General features: G+C 43.3%; 1 protein-coding gene across 1 annotated transcript in view; it reads left to right on the top strand.

Moving 5' to 3' along the window:
* The first annotated feature begins 2,718 nt into the window (after positions 1–2,718).
* Positions 2,719–20,517, top strand: part of PCSK2 (proprotein convertase subtilisin/kexin type 2) — a 214,267-nt gene continuing 196,468 nt past the window's right edge. The window contains exon 1 of the mRNA XM_004270393.3: positions 2,719–3,234. Within this exon, the coding sequence (XP_004270441.1) occupies positions 3,058–3,234 (177 nt within the window). The 5' untranslated portion in view covers positions 2,719–3,057. The remainder of the gene's footprint in view (positions 3,235–20,517) is intronic.

Genomic DNA, 20,517 nt, shown 5'->3' with positions numbered 1-20,517 from the left:
ACAATAGAGTTCCTGTCAACTGGATTCCATTTCAGTCCGTGAAATATTCTGCTGCCATTCACTCTCCGGTTCACCTGCTTACACCAAAGTTACTATTGTTAATCAAAAAAATGAGCTAGAAATAGTTATATAAAACACATGGATGTATATTTGTATTTCAAATAATATCAATACATTTCCTCCACTTGCTTACTACATTGTTATGCATTGGAAATTTAGCATTTGCATCACAAAAATTTTCTATTTTCATTTGCTATGCTGTTCTGACAATATTACGATGAGCTGCATTCTATGTAAACCACTAAAAATGGCTTATTTTAATCAGCTATCCGGGCTTTATTTAGCTTGTATCCAATTTTACATGGTTTTAATTATTTAAAATGCAGATACATAAGATTCAACATTTACTAGCATTTCATCTTTGGAATTTATTTAGGAAATGAAGTATTGCTCTGTGGTTTCAGGAAAAAATTAATAAATATCTCTGAATAGATGGTAATTTCGTGTTCATTTTCAGAAAGAGTTAGCTACATTAGCAGCACTATTTCCCAACACCCATAATCTTCTAAATTGACTTATTTGATGCTCTTCAGATCTATTTTTCTAAAGGCTTAGATTTTTATCTCTGTTGCTGCTTTTGAAATGCTCTCCATGATTGTGAATCCATTGAATGTAATTTTCACATTTGGTGCCATTTTTCTCAAATGACAATACAGGGCAGGAAGAACCACTTGGTATTTCTTCATACCAGCCTAGTACTTTGATTCAAAATATGGGTAAAATATAAGGAAGTAAGAGAAAGGAAGAGTTGAAGGTCTCTGAGTAAGAAAACCTTGTGTTAGAATCAAATAGATGGACTCTAAGGGGTAAGCAGTAGAGTAAGATAGGGTGATTTTTTTTTTTTTTTAATCTTGGCAGAAATGAGCTTCTGAGCAGTAAAGAACAGAGGAAACTAGAGTAGCTCAGTTCCCTTTTATTAATACTTTTCCAGAAACTTTGTTTCTACTCTGGCCCCTTTCATCTTTAGCCTGTGTCCTAGCACTTTCTCAGCATCTCACTTAGCTTTTCTTAAAGAAATTCAAGTAATAATAATACAAATGATAATAATAACTGCATACAGATTTCTTGTGCTTGTATCAAAGTCTTCAGTAATCCCTACACTTTTACTTGGCAATGCTTGAAAGGGCTTTCGGGGAGCCAGCTCTGTCAACAATGAGCTCTGTTTCAAAGACAGTGTGTCCCATGGCATTGTGTATTCATTTCTACCATTAGTGTTTTTCTTGTGTAGATTCTAACTTCATGCTAAAGTGAAAAGGAGGAAGTCTGAAACACACACATATGTAATGTGTCAAAATTATAATCTATCTCTCTCTCTCTCTGCCTTGCTCCTCCCTCCCTCTCCTTCTCTCTCTGGATGTATTGCATACACTTAAGCCTCTAGGCAAAAAAATCTCTTACCTCTTATCCAAGTGAGGCAGGATTTTGGACTTTGGAGCTACACAGTCAAGATCAAGCCTACAAAGTCAAGATCAGTGTACATACTCTGTAACTCAACACTGTTTGAGTTGCTTTAAGACAATCGCTCTCATTTTGTTGCAGACATCGCCTCCCTGCTTCCTCTCACTAGGGCAAGAAGAAGTCAGTAGTAAGCAGTTCCTAGACTGTGAGTGCACGTTTCTTAACTGGATAACTTAGTTGACCCTTTGCCACTTGGCCTGAATTCGCCCCGGTCGAGGATGCTCAACCAGCCTCGGCCCAGTGCCTGGGATCTGTGGCTGCGCCTTTCCCAAAGCGCAGCCTGGCTGTCCTTGCGCAGCGTCCTCAAGTCTGGGAGTGCACCTCGAGGCATGGCGATCCCGGCCGCGGCTTTCTTGAAGGCAGTCTCAGCGGAGCAACCCAGACTTCTGGAGGGGTCTCATCTTTTCACACTTACTGATGGGGGCGAGCCTGATCTCCTACCAGGCTTCCCAGTTGTTTAGTTCCAGACTCGCCTGGAGCCTACAAAATAATTAAAAAATAGCTCGCTTCTGCACTCTCGCCCCCATAAGTCACCCCAAGAAGGCTACTTTCCCCAACGCCCCCCTCCCCTGCCAGGAAGGGGAGCAGCCCTGCCCTGGGATTTGCCCAAAGTGGCGGGAGGAGGGTTGATGTTTGCTTTGTTATTGAGAGAAGGGGAAGCAAGTATGCCTTGAGTGCTTGTGTGTGTGTGTGTGTGTGTGTGTGTGTGTGTGTGTGCGCGCGCGTCAGAGAGAGAGAGAGAGGGAGAGAGAGAGAGAGAGAAAGAGAGAGAGAGAGAGAGTTGTTTTGCAGCAGAAAATAAACAGGGAAGAAGAACCGGGAGAGACCGGTGCCCCAGCTCCCCTCGGGGCCTCAGAGAGCGGCACACACCGTAATTCCCTTTCCAGAGCCCTGCAGATTCCACAAACAATGACATCACTCCGGCGCCGCCGACCAGATTACAGCTGGGGGGATTTTCCTGGGAGCGCGCGGGCCTGGGTGGAGGTGGAGGCGCTCTCCAGGGTGCTGAAAGGGGCGGGGGCGCGGGCTCGCCGCGCGGCGCCCCCCGCCGGCGGAGGCGGACCTGCCCGGCCGGGGGCGGGCAGGGGCGGGCCCGGGGCGGCCCAGGGCGGGACCCGCCGCTTCTGCAGCCCTCATTGGCTGCCGGCGGGCGCACGTCACCCAGGCTGGAGCCTTCCTCCCGCCCCAGTGGAATTGGAGCTGAGGAGGAGCTGAAAATGCAGATTTAGCATCAGGCACAGATACACTCGCTCTTTCTCTGAGATACACACAGCTCTCCACATTAGCACCTCTGCGAGCAAGCCGGGCTGCCTGACTACACGGCTTCCCCGCCAGCCAGATGCTAGAGAACACACACTGATTTGCTCCTTTCCAAACCCCTAATCAGTGTTTTTCTCTACACAAAGATTTTTTTAAAACAAGCAACAACAAAAACTATATATTTTTTTTCTTTTTTTTTTTTATTTGCACCTTCCTTGCGGGACCACTGCTCCGCCAGTCTGCGCGCCTCCTAACACCACTTTTCACTCCCAAAGAAAGATGAAAGGTGGCTGTGTCTTCCAGTGGAAGGCGGCCGCCGGGCTCCTCTTCTGTGTCATGGTTTTTGCATCTGCCGAGAGACCGGTCTTCACGAATCATTTTCTTGTGGAGTTGCATAAAGGAGGAGAGGAAGAAGCTCGCCAAGTTGCAGCAGAACACGGTTTTGGAGTCCGAAAGGTAAGACCTCTCTTGCATTTCGCATGTTGTTTCAAAACGGGGGCAGCCCTGCGCAATCTCATTGCAGATTTGCAAGTTTTCTCTCTTTCTTGTGCGATGCAGATATTCTGCCATCGGCTCCTTAACACAACGTTGCCTCTGGTGATCTTTCACGGGTTATGTAATTAAAATGCCCTTCAAATTGTACTCGTAAGGTCATAAAAACAATTTATTGCTCTTTGACTTGGTGGCGAAAACAGGATAACACCTTTCAAACAATGCGGTGCGCCCGGGCTGCTGTCCGAGCTACCAACTTCTCAAGGCTGCCTGGGGATGAGGTACGAAGTGCTGAACAGCAGGTCTTGGCGTTGGCAGACTCGTCAGGGATGTATCCCCCGCCCCTGCCTCCCGGAGAACGGGTAGTTTCCGACGCACAAGGCTGAAGCTTGGACACTGCGATTCGTCTCCGCGCTTTTCGAACCCGGCGCCAGGAGGACTTCCCTCCCTGACTCCTGTCCCGGCTCTCTTCCAGGGAAGGCAGCTCCCTGGCTCCAGGAGACTTGGAGACAGAACTGGTTTTTCTTTCCAAAATCGGGGCTGAACTTCCCCCGCCCCCGCCCACGCCCACGCCCGCCCACCCCGAAGCGTACTCAGCTCTCTAGTTCTCAACTCGCAGCTGTAGACGCTGGAGAGGTAGATTTTGAGGGGAGTTCCTTACGGAGAACTCGGGGTGGCTCTCTTGGTATGTGGGCGGCCGGCTTGGCTTTCCCACAAGAAAGCGGGGATCCCCATTCCAAGAAGTTGTCAGAGTTCAACCGTTTGGGCAGCTGGATGATGTTCCCAGCCTCGGATGCCTCGGGACTCCTTTGGAGACGCCAGGGTACCCAGTCTGGGAGGGAAGGGAGTGGAGATCACTGGATGGGGGCCGTGGCTGACCTACCTGCTTCCTGCGAAATATCTCGCCAGGGATCTCAAGTGTCCTTAGGGGACCTGGCGAAGGGTGCGGTGGAGTGAGGGTGCAAGGAGAGACCGGGGCGATCTGAACCTGCAGGACGGAGGGATGCGATCTGTCGACCAGAGCGCTGACCGGGTGGAGGTCTGTGGGATTCCGGGTCCCGTTTCCTCCCTCCTGATCCCAGGAGAGAAGCTAGAGTTGAGCTGTGGGTGCTTCGGTGCTGCTCTTGCCTCGCAAGGGCAGCGCGAACTGGGACTCAGTCCCTTCGGTCCGGACTTCCCACGTCTCCAGCCTCCCTCCTAGCCGCTGCAAGCCTCCTTCACCTGCTGCGGGTTCTCCCGCCTCCGTAGGGCGTTGGCCACCGCGATTTCGACCCCAAATGGGTTTGACAGTGAGTTTGACAGAGGTCTGGGAGGCGGCGCTGGGTCTGCCTGTGGCGCGCGGGCGGGTCCCGCAGAGGGACTTGTTGCTCCCGGGAAGTGTGGGTGGAGCACGGGAGAGGAGACGCCAGCTGAGGGTGCAGCCCGCCGCCGCTCTAGCCCAGGGCCTGGGGGCTGTTTACAGAGTGCCGCCAATACAATAAATAAGGAGACCCTCCTTCCTTCCCACCCTTACCCCTGCCCCAAACTTGGCAAGATCCAGGACCCAGGCGCCATAAATATAGTGGTGATTATTATTAGCTGACAGTTATAGGGCACCTTTATGTGATGGAGTCCTTACTTTAATACTCTTCTTTAATACTCTCAACAACTCTGAGGAAGCTACGATTATTATTAAGCCTATGGTTCTGATAAGGAAATTGGCTCAGATAAAGGCCCAAGATGAAAACAGCCAAGAATTTAAGCCCAGATCTTTCAGAGATGAACTTATGCTCTCACCCCCTTAGTACATGCCACAGTGAGCTAAGTGCTCTGCAGGGTACGTTGGCCTTTAGAGTATGCTGGAAAGGGATGTGGCATCAGGTTCTTTAAAAAGGCTCTTAAAAAAACAAAAACAAAACAAAAGCTCTGTGAAAGGGCTGCGGTTGATGCAGAAATACCTGTTACTCTCTTCCCATACCAGGGCCCTTTCCATGGGGTGGGCAGACATCACTATCCTCTTTTACTTCCCCTATTGAAAATATGCCCTTAACATTTGATCTCTGTGTAGCTGAGACTGATAATGGCTTAGCATATATGCTCCAAGAAGCTTCCTTCTTTTTTGTATAGAGGTGAACAGCCTAATAAAGGATTTACAGTTTTGGTGATGGAACTTGAGCAAGGAGGTGTAGAGACAATCTCATCATAGATGAATCTTAATCCTCTCAATACACTTACCTTAAAATCTCAGGGAACTCATACTTTGGGGTGAAATCAGATACCTAAGCCTCTTTCCCATCCTTTCTTGGAGAGGAGCCCACTGGTTTTGCATTACAGTCTCAAACCGGCAGTTCCCATCCAGGAGAAATGGGCTTTTTACCTTGCCATCTCCTAGTTACCTGTCCATGACCTCTCAGAAGCGCTCTTATCCAAATGATTTTTGCTCTGATATCTATTTAAGTAAAAATCAGTCTATGGCAAGATACTTCTGATGAATTGTTGCACGAAGCTACGCTTGTCTGGAATAAACCCTCTTTTCCTCCTTTGGATCCATGTCCACTCATCCCCCAAGACTGAGCTCCAAACTTTCCCTGATGCCATGAGCTTTCCCTTCTCCAAATCCCTGTGGGATAAAGAAGCAAAGACTACATGACATAAGCTAGGACATTTCATTACTTGTCCTCTAGTCAGTTCATATATGTAAGTAAATACGGGTGTAAGAATTGTCTACCCACTTAAAAGTTAAACATTCAGGGATGGGATCTTCTATATTTCTGGTTTCCTCACCAGAGCCAGCATATTACTGCCAGGCTGTAAGAAAACTTCCTTAGTTTTATTTATTCCTCCAGGTCTCCCAAACACTGTCCCGTCTTCTTTTTGTCATGCTGTACTGTACTTCTGTCAATATTTCTTATTCATTTTTCATTTAAAACCCCCAATACCTCCTTCTCCTAACACCTAGGATACCTCCCAACTCCCTACCGCCCCATCCTTCCAGATGCTCAGTGTCAGACAGCAAAGATTCTCAGTAATTGTTTATTCATATGAAAGAAGGGAGGGACCTACTATTTTACAAAGTTATCTAACCTCATGACTCTGTGAGGTAGAAATTATTGGCATCAGCTCTAATTCTCAGATGAAAATCTTAAAGCTCTAAGAGGTTAAACGTAACTGCTTATATCTGGAAAGTGAAAAAAACTCAGATTTAAAGCCAAAATAATTTTGTTTTTCTATCATGCTGCTTCCAGGAAGCCTTCCCTGACTGCCAAGAACTCTGCCTTTTGGGCACCATTTTAGAGTTCAGATATTTTTCCTTTCCTTTATTTCTTTTTTCTACAATATATTTAACACTTATTTGGTATTAACTTATGTTGTTAACTAATGTGTACGAGTATACACTTCTTCAGATAAGTTGTAAATCTCCCAAGAGATAATATATTATGTCTTTTTATAACCTCTATATTTAGCACAGTGTCCTATATATAAGGTACTCAATGAATATTTTTTGACTATTTTGCCTAACTCTTACAAGACCATAAGCAAACAATTATATTTCCTCTCTCAAAAGGAATAAAAATACCTATAACTTTACCCTCAGAAAGGTGTGTTGAGACTAAAATTTTCTATTTTATCATGATGTGGCCCAAAGATGTAAGTTCACCAGAGAAGGTGCATATGTCTAGGAGAATGAGTGAGTTTGCAATAATGACAAAGACGTTATTCTAAAGATTGCCTTAAAATTCTCAATACACTACTAATTTTAATTCCTTTGAAAAAGAAAATGAAAATTATTTATTAATGCATTGAGAGTTGGCCAAAAATCATGTGAGAATTAAGGTAGAAATCCAAACAACTGACAATTAAGTTTTTTCTTTTACTATAATATGTTTTATTTTTTATCCATGTAGAACTGAGGCTAGGATGATTACACAAGTAAAGTCATGTGACAGCTTTTATATGTATAATTGTTAAAAATTTTTTAAAATCTAATAATTGTGCTGTTATGTAATGAAAGAATAAACTTCTGGTCATTTTAATTTTATTGAAGTAGAATATAATTTAGGAAAGAGCATAACTTGATAAATTTTCATGAACTGGGCACACATGTGTAACCAGCACGTAAATCAAGAGATAAAATGTTACCAGCATTCCATAAGTCCCCCTCTTGTTCACTTGGGTAGCTTTTAGCTTTAGGTTTGTAGGAGCTCTTTACCTATTATGGATAGGAATCTTTTGTCAGATATATGTATTTTGAATATGTATTCTCACCCTTTTAATGGTGTTTTAATGTCCCAACAATATTGAATCCATATTATATAATTTTACTTTCACTTCCACACACAATGAATTGTCAGTCAAAAGAATTCTCTAACCATATTCCCCCGTCCTCTTAACATAGTTTGGGGGATGAAGGCAGAAATAACAGGAAAAAGATTTGATCCTAAGTATTTCCGAAAGGATTCCTATCTTAAAAACCCTTAAGGGACAGTTTTTATGGAACTACAAGATCTACTATCATGATAGCTAAAGGGAAAGAGCCCATTTCTCCAACATGACTGCCATGAATTCCTTTTGGATCCCAACTTAATACATTATGCCTTAGGTCAAGTCCAAGTTCATCCCTCATGCCTTCTCTGGTTGTTTTGTATCTCTTTGGAACTTCTATTGCATATAATCTGTTCCTTTCCCTTGGACCAGTCACCAGTCATATCTGTCACAGCACTCGCCGTGCCCAAAGCCCCTCTGTGGCTGAAGGAAACCAGGAACAGTGATGTTAAAAGGTAAAGATGACAGGATTTTGATTAGACAGCACCAGAAACTTGGCTAAGTTATGAAATCCCTCAGAGGCTTATTTTATTTGAAATGGTTAATAAAATATGGGGGTTGTGAAAAATCAATAACATAGTGCATGTAAGGTTCTGGACACAGTGCTGAGTGCATAGAATAAAACCCTATTATTTGTAGTAGTAATAATAATAAGGTGATGACCTAGCCACATTTTTTTTTTTTTTACTCAAGAAAGCAGTTGTGGGTTATACTTTCTCAGGAGTGACAACTGATTGAGCGAGGAATAGACACTCAACCCAATGGCAACCCATCCATGAGTCAACCATGGTCCATGAGATGGCCTGGCCCAAATAATTCAGTGGTCTACAATTTGTTACAGACCATGGTAATTATCTCAACCAATCATACTGGCTTCTTTAGGAAATGTGACCCACTGGTTGCTATAGAATGGAGAATGGAGTCTAGTTGGCATGAGAAAGCCCATCCAGGTTGTGGGAGATGCAAACATTGCATCTGAGTTTCTAATAACTTCCAGCCCAAATTCCCAGCCAAAGAACTCTGTGACAGAGGCTTAAAGCTAGCCACCAAACTAATTTCCTCTTCTACACGAGCCACAGAAAGACCACATTTCCCAGCCTGCTTTGCAGGTAAGTGTGGTCATATGACAATTCCAGCCAATGTATTGTAAGCAGAAGTGATGTGCTTTTCTTCTATGCCTGATGCATAAAAACTCCGTGTAGGTTGATTTTCCACACTCTTTTCTATTCTGAGGCTTGATGTGATTGAGAACAGTAACTCTGGAAGCAAATGCTAAAGGTGGCAGGGTCACAACATGAAAGGAGCCCAGGTCCCTGATTCCTGACTTAGAATTTCTCATTCCTTACGTGAAGCAGAAATTAAACTATTACATTAAGGCATTGAGATTTGGGAGTTTATCTTTACAACAACCAGTATTACCTAAACCAATACATTCTCCATAAATGTTCCTTTTCTCAAGCTGTTGAAATGACTCTCCAAACTTTGTAACCAAACCAAGGCAAATCACAACAGCTATAATCTTCTAAAGGCTTATGAGAGTTCTTAGATTTTCATCTCATAACATCAACCAACTTTTCAGGTCTTTGTGACTTGTCTTCTCCAGCAAGAACATAAAATCCATTCAACTCTCTGCTGCTCGCACTGGCAACCAATACGCCCTACTCATAGTAGATACTCATTCTGTGCTTCTTGACTGATAAAGACACTGGGGTCACAAGATGATGATTTAAGCCGTCAGCTCAGAGAGAAAGTACTTGAAGAACTAGTCTTAAGAAACTACCCCTGTAATATCCATTTATTAATAGGCAGAAATTTAGCTAGGAAACAGAAGTAGTTAACAACCAGCAAATCACTGACTGACAGACTCCTGTGTTTCCCTAAAATTCCCAACTTAGAAATTATCAATAGTAGAATACATGAGTTGTTTGAGCAGAGAAAATAAAGCCTGCAGTTAAAACTTGATAAATACAAAAGAAGGGGGGAAATTACACCTCTTTTTCTCAAATGAATGACTATCTAGAAATCAATTTCTATTTCAAAAGGTCTTATCATAATGTTATAGCACATCAGAGAGTAATGCTGATAGTTAAATTTGCAATAGTTATATATTCAGCTATAACTGCTCAGAGAAGTCAGGCTTAAAAATAAAACGTGAAACCTGAAGTTCAAATGCTTTCCCCCCACTATAGCAGTGGCTTTATTTTACATTTGAGCTCAGATTCATCATTTTGAAAAGAAACATTATACTAAATTTCTGGAATATATTAGTTGATATTCAAAGAATCACAGGGCAGTTGAAAAACAGGAATTACAGCTTGACTTTGTCTACTAAGATGTATTTGTTATAGCTAAAGATGATTCAGTGGCTAAAATCCTCTAATGGTTAGGGAATCAAGAAATTACATCTGAGTTAACTCTCTTCTATCCTAAATGTAATGATTGCATATTAATGGATGGCTTCTACATGAGGTATATAGAAAAAGCAATAAACTTTTGCAGTAAACTCTCTTGACAAATTGTTTTTGTCCCTAAAGCTCATTTGATCATGGCTTTTTGGATAATGTTGTGATATGTTGATATCCTCTGATGAGAATAATTGAAAATAATAAACTCTTAGGTTGAAAGTGAAACATTGACACAAACTCTTAATTTTCTGATATAGAGTAAAATAGACTTAAGAATGTTACAACATGCTGATAGTTTCTTGTAGAAATTTGACAAGAACATGAAGAAAACTGTAGGATCCTAGAGTGGCCCTTCATTTATAACTTTAAATGTGGCATTGACTCCCCTAAACACCCAGTTCTTCTCCTAGTTTTTCTTAAATTCTAATTTCATTACAAGTCCTTTTACCAGAACTTCTTCAGACCCAAATTCTTCATTTTCATTCATCTCTTGATGAGCTGGGTTTTATTGAAAAGTGAAGGGATTAGCCTGTACATGAAAAAGGAACTCTCCTCTCTTTGAGATAAAAGAGAGAAGAATGAGCAGATGAAGTTCAGTTTTTAGGTCACAGAGGAGGATATCAGGAGAATATCCACTTGGGAGTCACAGTTATTTCAAAGGTGTAGGAGGCAAGGTCAATTCTTGGAGTGAGGGAAGTGGTGCTGGGATGGGGGCTTCAAAAGAGATAAAATTTTGTGCTCTGCAAATGGGGGTGGGAGAGGATGCTGACAAAGGACCGGTAATGACCTATGGCCAGTACTGAGGGGCCAAGTGGGAGAGCATGGATTTATAGCAGCAGCAACTGAGTCATTTTCTTCAATAGCACTCAAGTGGAGGTGGTGGAAGTAGGGAGAGAAGGAAATGGAGTTTTAAAAAATGGAATATCCATAAAATAGAAGAGAAGGTTAATTGGGATTAGTAGTGAGAGAGTTGAAAGGGAGAAAGCTATGGTTAGTGAGTAGGGTGTTGAAACTCAAGACCCCCAAAATTGAGCATTTCCAGACAATGATGAGGTCCATGGAGGTGAGTTACCAAAGCCAAGAAGAGGTGGAGGTGGTCAAGGAGCTGAAAGTCAAATGCACAAGCATCCATCCTCGTGCACCTCAGTCATTCCATAGCTAAATAGCATTGCCAAGGGAGAGTGTGGAGAGAAAACGAAGAGAAGAGGTTCTAGCACAAAATCTTGGAGAAGTTTGGGCGTGGAGGGAGAAAAAGGAGACGGAACTTGGACAGTTAGGGATATGGAAGATTACTTGAGAAAGTGCAGGGCTGTGAAAGGAATGGAGATGAGGATTAAGAAAGAAAGAATGGGGCAACGGTGGCCACTGGTTTTGGAGATGAAGTCATTGGTGTGATTGGAGGAGGCACCTTAGCACATGGGAAGAGGAGAAGTACAATATGTCGGTTTGGGTCCCCAGGAGCAGTCCCTGGGACAAGGATTAAATGCAAGTTGTTTATCCAAGGCATGATTCTAGTAAATACCGGTAGGGGAGTCGGGAATTGAGACCGGGAAGGGAAGGCAGGAATTAAGGGTGTATTACAGCACAAGTTGTCACTGTGGGTAACGGGGGCTCAATCCTACCAGGAAACTCTGGGAGATGGTTTAGAACTCGTCTGAGAGTCATTCTGCCTGAGGGGTGAGGGAACTGCTGTATTTATATGCCAGTTGCAATCAGATATTGTTTCATGATTGATAGTTTTTCCTGGGTGGCGTTGACTCTCCAGCATTTTGACTTGGCAAACGCTCAAACAGAGCAGAATTTGGCCGCCAGAGAAAACTCTCAGACAAATAGATCCAGAGGCTTTCTTCATACACTAAATGCTAAGGCCCAAAGGGATGTGAGCAGGAAAGTGATAGTGTCTGTGACAGGAAGGAAGCCAAATTGTGAAGGCTGCAGTAAGTATGATGAAGTAGAGGTATCAAGTGTAGACAGTTCCTTCAAAAAATATAGTGGTAAAGGGAGGACAAGAAGAAAAGTATTATTATGGTGACAAATTTATGTGGTTTTAATGATTTTTATAATGGTTTCTAAACACTTGTCAGACCACTTGGAGATTGGTACTCCACCAAAATACTGTGACATACTTGACTGATTATTCTGACTGATTTATCCAGACTAATTTAAATTTTAACAAATTGTAACTGGAATTATGGAGTTACAGCCTGTCAGAGCAGGAAGAGACCTTGGAAAGGTATTAGTTTAACCCTTAATTTTATACATGAGGAAATGGAGATCAAACATGATGTTTCTGTTCCCAACTATTTGCAATGAGCATTGGAACCCTGTTGCTCCCTGACGGTGGTTCAGACGCTGCATCATCAGAACCACTGCACCAGCCTTTCATGCTGGAAGAGAGAGAGAACCAGATTGAGAGGGATTTCTATGAGCGATTAGCCATATAAACCAACCTGTTGGTTACCAGTTCATTTCACGTCCTCCTAGTCTGTTTTTCTCAAATTTACCCCTAAAATTTTTACAGATTCCAGTTTCCCAAACAAAACTGGGAAAGTTATAAGTTCAGGGATTCCACACCAACAACAACCTCCTGGGGAATTCCCTGGCAGTCCAGTGGTTAGGACTCCGGGCTTTCACTGCAGTGGGCCCGGGTTCAATCAATCCCTGGTCGGGGAACTAAGATCCTGCAAGCTGCATGGTGCAGCAAAAAACAAAAACCTATTGGATTAACACTTGATAAAAGATAGAATAAGAATTTTATATTTCTTTGACTGTCCCCTTAGTGACGAGCACAGTGCTGTACTTTTAGCAAGCACTTAATAAATATCAAAATCAATGGTTAGAAAACATTCTAAAGGCTTAGCATTGTCATCAGATGCTCACTAAATGACAGACAGATGTGTTATGAGATACTGCAATCAGGAAAACCACGCATGCGAGGAAACGTTATAAGAATATCCTAATTTGTATCTGTGTTAAATGACTTCGATTAATTAACTGTCATTAATAGCCTAAAATTTTGTGACTTAATGAGAAATTCAGAAGCCAATGACAGAGGAGAACAAGGAGATCCACAAATCCTATCTTTCCTTGCCCTTAGCTTGTTCTTCACTTCTGTGAAGAGGGGAAAATATGTTTCATCAGAAGGCTATCAGTTCTCTTCAAAAATGATGGAAGTTCAAACATAAGAAGGTAGTTGGCATGAAAGAGTCAATTCTAGTCAGTTCCTGTTGACTGTGTTTCTAGGGAGTGTCAACCAGGAATGGGAGACCAAGAGAGAGCTTGCAGAGCCTAAGATGGGGGGAGAAGGATGGGAAACAAGCCACTGTGGATCTCCTGAAGTCCAGGGGCAGCAACATGGGGTGGGGTGCGGAATCAAGCCAAAGGGAACCTTGGAGAGTGTGTCTCCAATGAGGCTTGGCATGAAGCAAATTTGGACCCAGAAGCTGAAGCCCGAAACAAGCCACTCTGGCCATTAACTTAGGAAGGAGGAAAGGACCAAAGAAAAGTTATGGAAGTTTGAAACCAATGGACAAACAAAGTAACAGGAGCACCGTCATAGCGGGGGAAGCACAGAAGCAGAAGAATATGCCGTTCATTCAATAAACACGTAGCTAACACATTCAATAAGCAAGTATGATATCAGGCACCGAGACACGGACTTGGGGACAAGTAAGAAAGTTTTCAGATATTAAGGAGCGATCCAGCTCCAGTGTGCAAACCCTTTTCAAGTCTTCGGTTGTGTCACATTTATTAAGTCCCATTGGCCAATGCAAGCCATATGGCCAAGCTCAGAGTCAGTGCAGGAGGCAACTCTCCTAAGGAGTTGATACGGAGAGACATAAACAAACGAGGACCACTTCTGCAACTTTCTCCTCCCGAAGAGTCTGGGAGTTACAGCATTTCTGAGTTATCCCATCCAAGGGCGAGGAAGCTAGGAAATGTAGCCACCACCTCCCATTCTTCCTCGGTTGAGGGTTACACCTGAGGGGCATCAAATCCCTTGCACTTCTGCTTGCCCCAAGCAGGCCAAGCCTGCTTCCACAGTCAGACTAACACCCTCAGGCAGAGGGATGCATGAAGACTGTGGCATGTACAGGCACTGTGTACAGGGGACCTCCAGGGTAGGTAAAAGGAATGCAGGAAGGCCATCAAAACATCATCTGCTACACAGAGGCACAGGTTAGATAAGATACAGAAATCACAGACAAGTAGGAGTGCTCTGTATGAGTACTGGCAATATGCTTTGTGAGAGATCTGTGATATAGGACATGTGAAGCAGAAGGGAAGCCTTCACAAGGCAGGCAGTGCCACGTGGAGGTGAGTTTGCACTGAGGCTCATAATTTCAACAAATTAAAATAAAAGGGGGTTTATCGAGGATGGTACAGCACATGAAATAAAGTGCACCGGAATTTTAGAAGGATTACAATTAGTGTTGCCTGACTAGGCAACATTTTTGGGAGATGAAACCAAAAACGTGGACTGAGGATGGTTCATGAGGGGTCAGCCATACCATGTTAGGAACGTGGATCTTGTGGATAAGTAGAAGGAGACATTGAAGGATACTTGGAAAGTATAGCAGAGTGGCCATAGGTAACCCTAGAAAAACAAGTTGAGCTAGTAGTGAAGTAGAGGAGCCTGGATCTCCCAGCCTTGTTCCTTTGTCCTAGGGAATCATTCATATCCTGGAAGCAGGTATCACCATCCCTTTTAACAGATGTTACTACTAGGGAATCATGCCTTTGATCCTATTGCCACTGGCTGATGACATCAGGGATAATAATAGCTTAATTATTGTCTTTGAAGCCACAGTGGATGGCTGGTAGAGGTGGCCAATTCTGTGCATGAAATTTATTCCAGCTAAGAACAAAATCGCTAAATGCATACTACTTCCTCCCAGACACACAGATACATGAATCTAAAACAAACCCCCTAACTTAGAAGCCAAAAAGAAAAGCCAGGACAGTAATGTCATCCCAGCACACCTGATAAGTAGCTTACTCCCTGATATTCCAAAGGAAGAATGCATGTTCTTACATTTTCATTTCTGAGATAATACATGGAAATTTTGCCTTAGGTTAGAAAGGAACTGTTTGTGAATGAGGCTGAGGGTCAGCTATTCTTCACCTATCTCATTGTCTGACTGTCATTTTAGACTTGATATAAATAAGTTGTGTAGGTTCTTGGGTGTATATCATTGTTTGAATCCCACTGTGGACTAGTAGCTCCATTCCACAAAAACAAACAACCCTGGACAACACAAGCCGTTCTGCATTTTTGTGCTCCTGGTCATAGGGAAGAGCAGCTCTTAGAATCACAGAAGAGAGTTGAGTGTTGTCCATGGAGAACAATACCTAGGAGAAGCGTAGAAATGGGCAAGGTGGGCCTAGAGCCAGGTGTCCTGAGTGCTGGGTCAAGGATTTTCCACTCTCCCCTCTCACTTCCCCTCAGATAGCTGATTCCCCCCTTACAAATAGCTAATCCAAAGGAACATCCATCCATACAGTCATATTTTATTGACAAGTTTTTATTGAGCCCTGCAGAGATAGAGCACATTGAAAGGGATGGGTTTTACAGACAGAAAGGTAACGTATTTAGATTTATGTGCAACAAAAAACATATTATATTTCTCTAGACCCGTTTAGAAGACTTCCCCTGATCTGATGGCTCCATCCAGTCTCTTACAAGTTACCTATTTTATGTGCTGGGGTGTGGAAAACTCTGTTTAGCAACTGGTTTCTGGTTCTATACCCAAAGGGCCTCCTCAGAGCAGGCTAACCTTACAATATGCCCTGAGAAGTTCAGGCTGAATAAGATTCTCTGTCACATCTGGTTACTCAAAGAAATGAGTCCTCACACCACAGGCCTCCTTCCGTTGACAGAGGAGCTGGAGGTGCAAGTAAACAATTAGGCTCCTCTGCTGTATGAGCGGCATCTGTTCAAAGGAGCTGTCAAGCCTTCCACTCCTCTAGTGAAATCATATTTACTTTACTCACCTAAATAATGCGGCTTATTTGCCTTCAATATGAAATTGTCTTGGCCTGTTTCTTGTTGATTGATTTTTATGAGATAGCATATTTTTTGTGCCTCTGTATGCCTCTCTGCTAAGAATGGAATGACTTCTTATCGAACAGTTCCAATTATTATATCCTTTCATAGTTTTAGAATCATTGGATATATTCAAAATGCCCAGCTCCTTCTCTCCATTTTATTCACTGCCCATCTAGTCCCCTTCAAAAAATAAAAGAATGATCAAAGTAAATAAAAATAATAAATAAAAATTAAAACAATAAAAGCCACATACTCTATATTCCATTTCCAACACGTTGCTCTCCGTTGGGGTAATTATAGCAATTGGAATCCGCTGAAATGGGCTATATTATTTTTAAGACTATTTCTTAAAAGCCACTTTAAGTGGACAACAATTAAGGAAGGTACAGAGATTTCTCATATACCCCTGCTCCTACACACGCATACTGTCTACTTTTATCAACATCACTCACCAGAATGGTACATTTTTACCAAAGATGAACCTACATTGACACATTATAATTGCCCCAAATTCATAGTTTCCCTTAGGGTTCACTCTTAGTGTAAATTCTGTAGGTTTCGACATGAGTTTAATGACATATATCTATCATGATAATATCATACAAAATATCTTGACTTCCCCCAAATTCTCTGTGCTCTGCCTGTTCTTCTCTGCCCCCACCTGCACCCCCTGGCAAACACTGGTCTTATTTTTCTCTGCACAGTCTTGCCTTTTCAAGAATTTCAGATAGTTGGACTCATTGAGACTTTTCTGACTGGCTTCCTTTGCTTTAGTAATATGTCTTTTTGTGGTTTGATAGCTCGTTTCTTTTTAGCACTGAATAATATTCCATTATCTAGATGTACCACAGTTTATTTACCCATTCATCTACTGAAGGACATCTTGGATGCTTCCAAATACTGACAGTTATGAACAAAGCTGCTATAAACATCTGTGTGCAGGTTTTTGTCTGAACATGAGTTTTCAGCTCATTTGGATAAATACCAAGACGTGCAATTGCTGAATTATATGGTAATAGTATGTTTAGCTTTGTTAGAAACCGCCAAGCTGTCTTCCAGAGCGGCTGTGCCATTCTGCATCCTCACCAACAATGTATGAGAGTTCCTGTTGCTCCACCTTCTCACCAGCATTTCGTGTTGTCAGTGTTCCAGATTTGGGCCGTTCTAATAGATGTGTAATGTTGTGTCATTGTGGTTTTAATTTGTAATTCCTCATGACATACGATGTGGAGTATCTCTTCATATGCTTATTTGCCACTTGTATGTCTTCATTGGCGAGGCATCTGTTATGGTCCTTGACCCCTTTTTAAATTGGGTTCTTTGTTTTCTGATTGTTGAATTTTAAAAGTTCTTTGTATATGTTGGATAGCAATCCTTTATGTATCCTTTGAAAATATTTTCTCCCAGTCTGTCACTTGTTTTCTAAATTCTCTTGATAGTGTCTTTCACAGAAGTTTTTAATTTTAATGAAGTCAATACTTGAACAACTACTCAGTGAGCTTAAATTGTTGACCCAGGAGATCGTGAGCTAAATAATCGGTTTCTGTTTGGAGCTGCCAAGATTTTTGGTGGTTTGTAGCACACATTATCGTGGTGAGACAGGAATGAAACTCAAGTGCCTGAGAGGCTTTCTCCAAGGCTAGAGAACCTTAATGAGGACCCCTGCGGCTCCTCAGCCACCAGAGCCGCAGACTACCTCCATGGGTTTGCTTATCTCTCCAACTCTCAGTCACTAATCATGTTCTCTGAGCTTCTTTGTGAGTCACCTAAGAGCCTGACAACAGAGGCAATTAATGTTGGTCCTGTGGAGGCAGAAGAGAAAGGAAGAGTCTTGTGCAGGAGAGGAGGTGTTCTTTCCCTGTTATTCTCCAGACCTTTTTTTTTTTTTTTGCGGTACACGGGCCTCTCACTGCTGTGGCCTCTCCCGTTGCGGAGCACAGGCTCCGGACGCGCAGGCTCAGCTGCCATGGCTCACGGGCCCAGCTGCTCCGCGGCGTGTGGGATCTTCCCGGACCGGGGCACAAACCCGCGTCCCCTGCATCGGCAGGCGGACTCTCAACCACTGCGCCACCAGGGAAGCCCCTCTCCAGACCCTTTTTCAAAGCAAGACAGAAAGAGGTGAGCGTATTCAAATAGCTGAGATGTGTGATCCTAGGTCCAAACTTTAAGGAGGAGGAACTTTGGTTGGGGTTAAGATGTAACTCAGTACAGGTGAGCATTGAGAACCTGTAAACAAGAGCTTGTTCAGGCTGAAGCATGGTTGTAACATAGGCAGGACTATGCCTTCGGTGCCCCTCTCCTTCCTCTCTCAATTCTCTCTTCCTTTCTGGCCGTAGGAACCTCCATCCTGTCAGCAAATCTCAGTAAGGCATTTAGCTGACCATGGCTTAGGGTGTTACCCACCCCCATCCCCCCAGAGATAACTGGACTTTCGTGCTAGTATTCCATACACACACACACACACACACACACACACACACACAGATTAAAGTTAGGATGGGGCTGAGTGGGAACCTTTTAATGCTATCTCAACCACACCAGCTGACACTGCCTCTCCCCCAGAAGTTCTCAGGGTCCCCCTTCCTCTCTCCGTCTCCCCTTTCCTTACCTTCTCTTGTCTAATGCACAGCTGCTATCTCCTTATTTCTATCCTTCTTTCTTTCTATAATAGTATACGTTTCTGTCAATTGCACAATGTAGTTTTCCCGTGTGTTTCCTCATTGGCCTATAAGTACCAGTAGGGCAGAGCCTGGGACCCCCACCCCCCTCCACCCAGTTCCCTTTCTCCCTCATCCTTATTGCAAAGTGCAGTCCCCCACCCGTAAGAGATTGCATGCAATCCGGGGAAATTAAGAATGGTCTCAGGAAATGTCAGTAAAATGCAGAGCCTAGCCCTCCCTGTAAAATGCAGGACCCCTAAATGAAATTGACAAGCAGTTATCAGCTGAACCAGTTTTCTATCCTTGATGTATTGTTTTGTTTCCCAGTTTTTATTCCTTGAACCTCTTGACAGCAGCTCCCCTTGAAAATAAAATTATAAATTTCTTCCTATGTGGAATGAAGTCCATTGTTCTACCAAACTAGACTCCCAAATAAACATGACTGGGCATCATGAAAATCAACGCAATGGACAAAGCCACTAAAGGAAGAGTGATGGGTCTGAGCCAGAGTCCTAACTGCTTGGGGGCTCTGGACCCATCTGAGAATCTGTGAGAAGCAGTGGTCATTCCTGAAACAAGCAAATGCATAGAAGCACAGAATTTGGGGTGGAGACAATGTTCGCAGACCAGCGTCCAGGGGTTGCCTGAGGGGAAAGAACTCTGGTCTAAAGGAAGGTGGGCAGTGGGCTCCAAGAGGAGTTAACACGCCTTATTATCTGTTCACAATCGGCGGCCAGTTCCCTGGGGTTCCTGGCTGATGAGGAAAGCGAGTGTGTGGGTTCAGAGAGGAGCTTTAGCTTGGAGCCATGGTTATCAGTGGGAGAAGGAGGCAGGCGGGACAGAAAAGAGGCAATGAGAAGCGTTGCTGGGATCCATAAAATTTCGCGGCATAATGAGAATTTCTAAAAACTGCAAGTCTGAGTTAGCAACGTTATTATACTGTCACCCAGCCTGAACCTTCAAGCTGACAATTTGCTGTGAATTCTTCTTTCACTTCTGTTTTTCTCCTTCTTTCTGGAACCATGTGTATTTTGCCTTAAGACACAAAGGTGATGGTGTAAAAGAAAAGAAGTGTGTGTGTGTGTGTGTGTGTGTGTGTGTGTTTAAATGAAGGAAACATTTGAGAATATACTGTGTTGAAATATATGAGAGGTTTCTTACTTGGACACAGGTGAGGGTTTGGGGACCTAAGATTGCTTTTAATATGTCTTTTCTATTTGGAAGATCAGCATTCTACTTAAGAAACAGAGGAAGGCACAAGCATTTCTTCACTGAGGTCTGTGTGGGCAGCAGGCACCTTGCACTACTGTAAGACACACGGCATCTGTCTTTCCCTGCCCGTGATGAGCTTGTGCTTTTGCACATGATCTCCCCAGACAGTTGCTTCTCAGAGGCTCAGAGGGCAGTGGATTTGAGGTCTACACTCCAAAGACAAAAGGCAAAAAGGGCTCAGAAAAATAACCAATGCCTGCAGGTTAATCTTCTGTGGTCAGTCAGTTTACCTGTTTATTGCCTGAGTTTCCAATTTCAGCTCTATGAGACCAATTAACTCCATTTCTTCCATAGCCAAGACAGTGCTTCTAATCAAAGAATCCCGGGTCGTGGGTCCCAAGTACACCCCAGAGTGTCACTCACCAGCCTGGCTGTCCCTGAGTCGCACTCCTCCTTGTCAGGAAATCCAGCCTGCAATCTGTTGGATTTATAGCCAGGGTTATCAAGGGGGATGGGACATAGAGCGAGACAGCAATGGAAGTGGTGGGTGGGAAGCGTCTGGAGTTACAGTCAAGGAGACCAGGGATTTCCGTTGAGAGCTCCCTCTTGACTGGGCAAG

The sequence above is a fragment of the Orcinus orca genome, chromosome 16 (assembly GCF_937001465.1).
Source record: "Orcinus orca chromosome 16, mOrcOrc1.1, whole genome shotgun sequence".
NCBI lineage: Eukaryota > Metazoa > Chordata > Mammalia > Artiodactyla > Delphinidae > Orcinus > Orcinus orca.
This window is presented reverse-complemented; position numbering and strand designations above follow the sequence as displayed.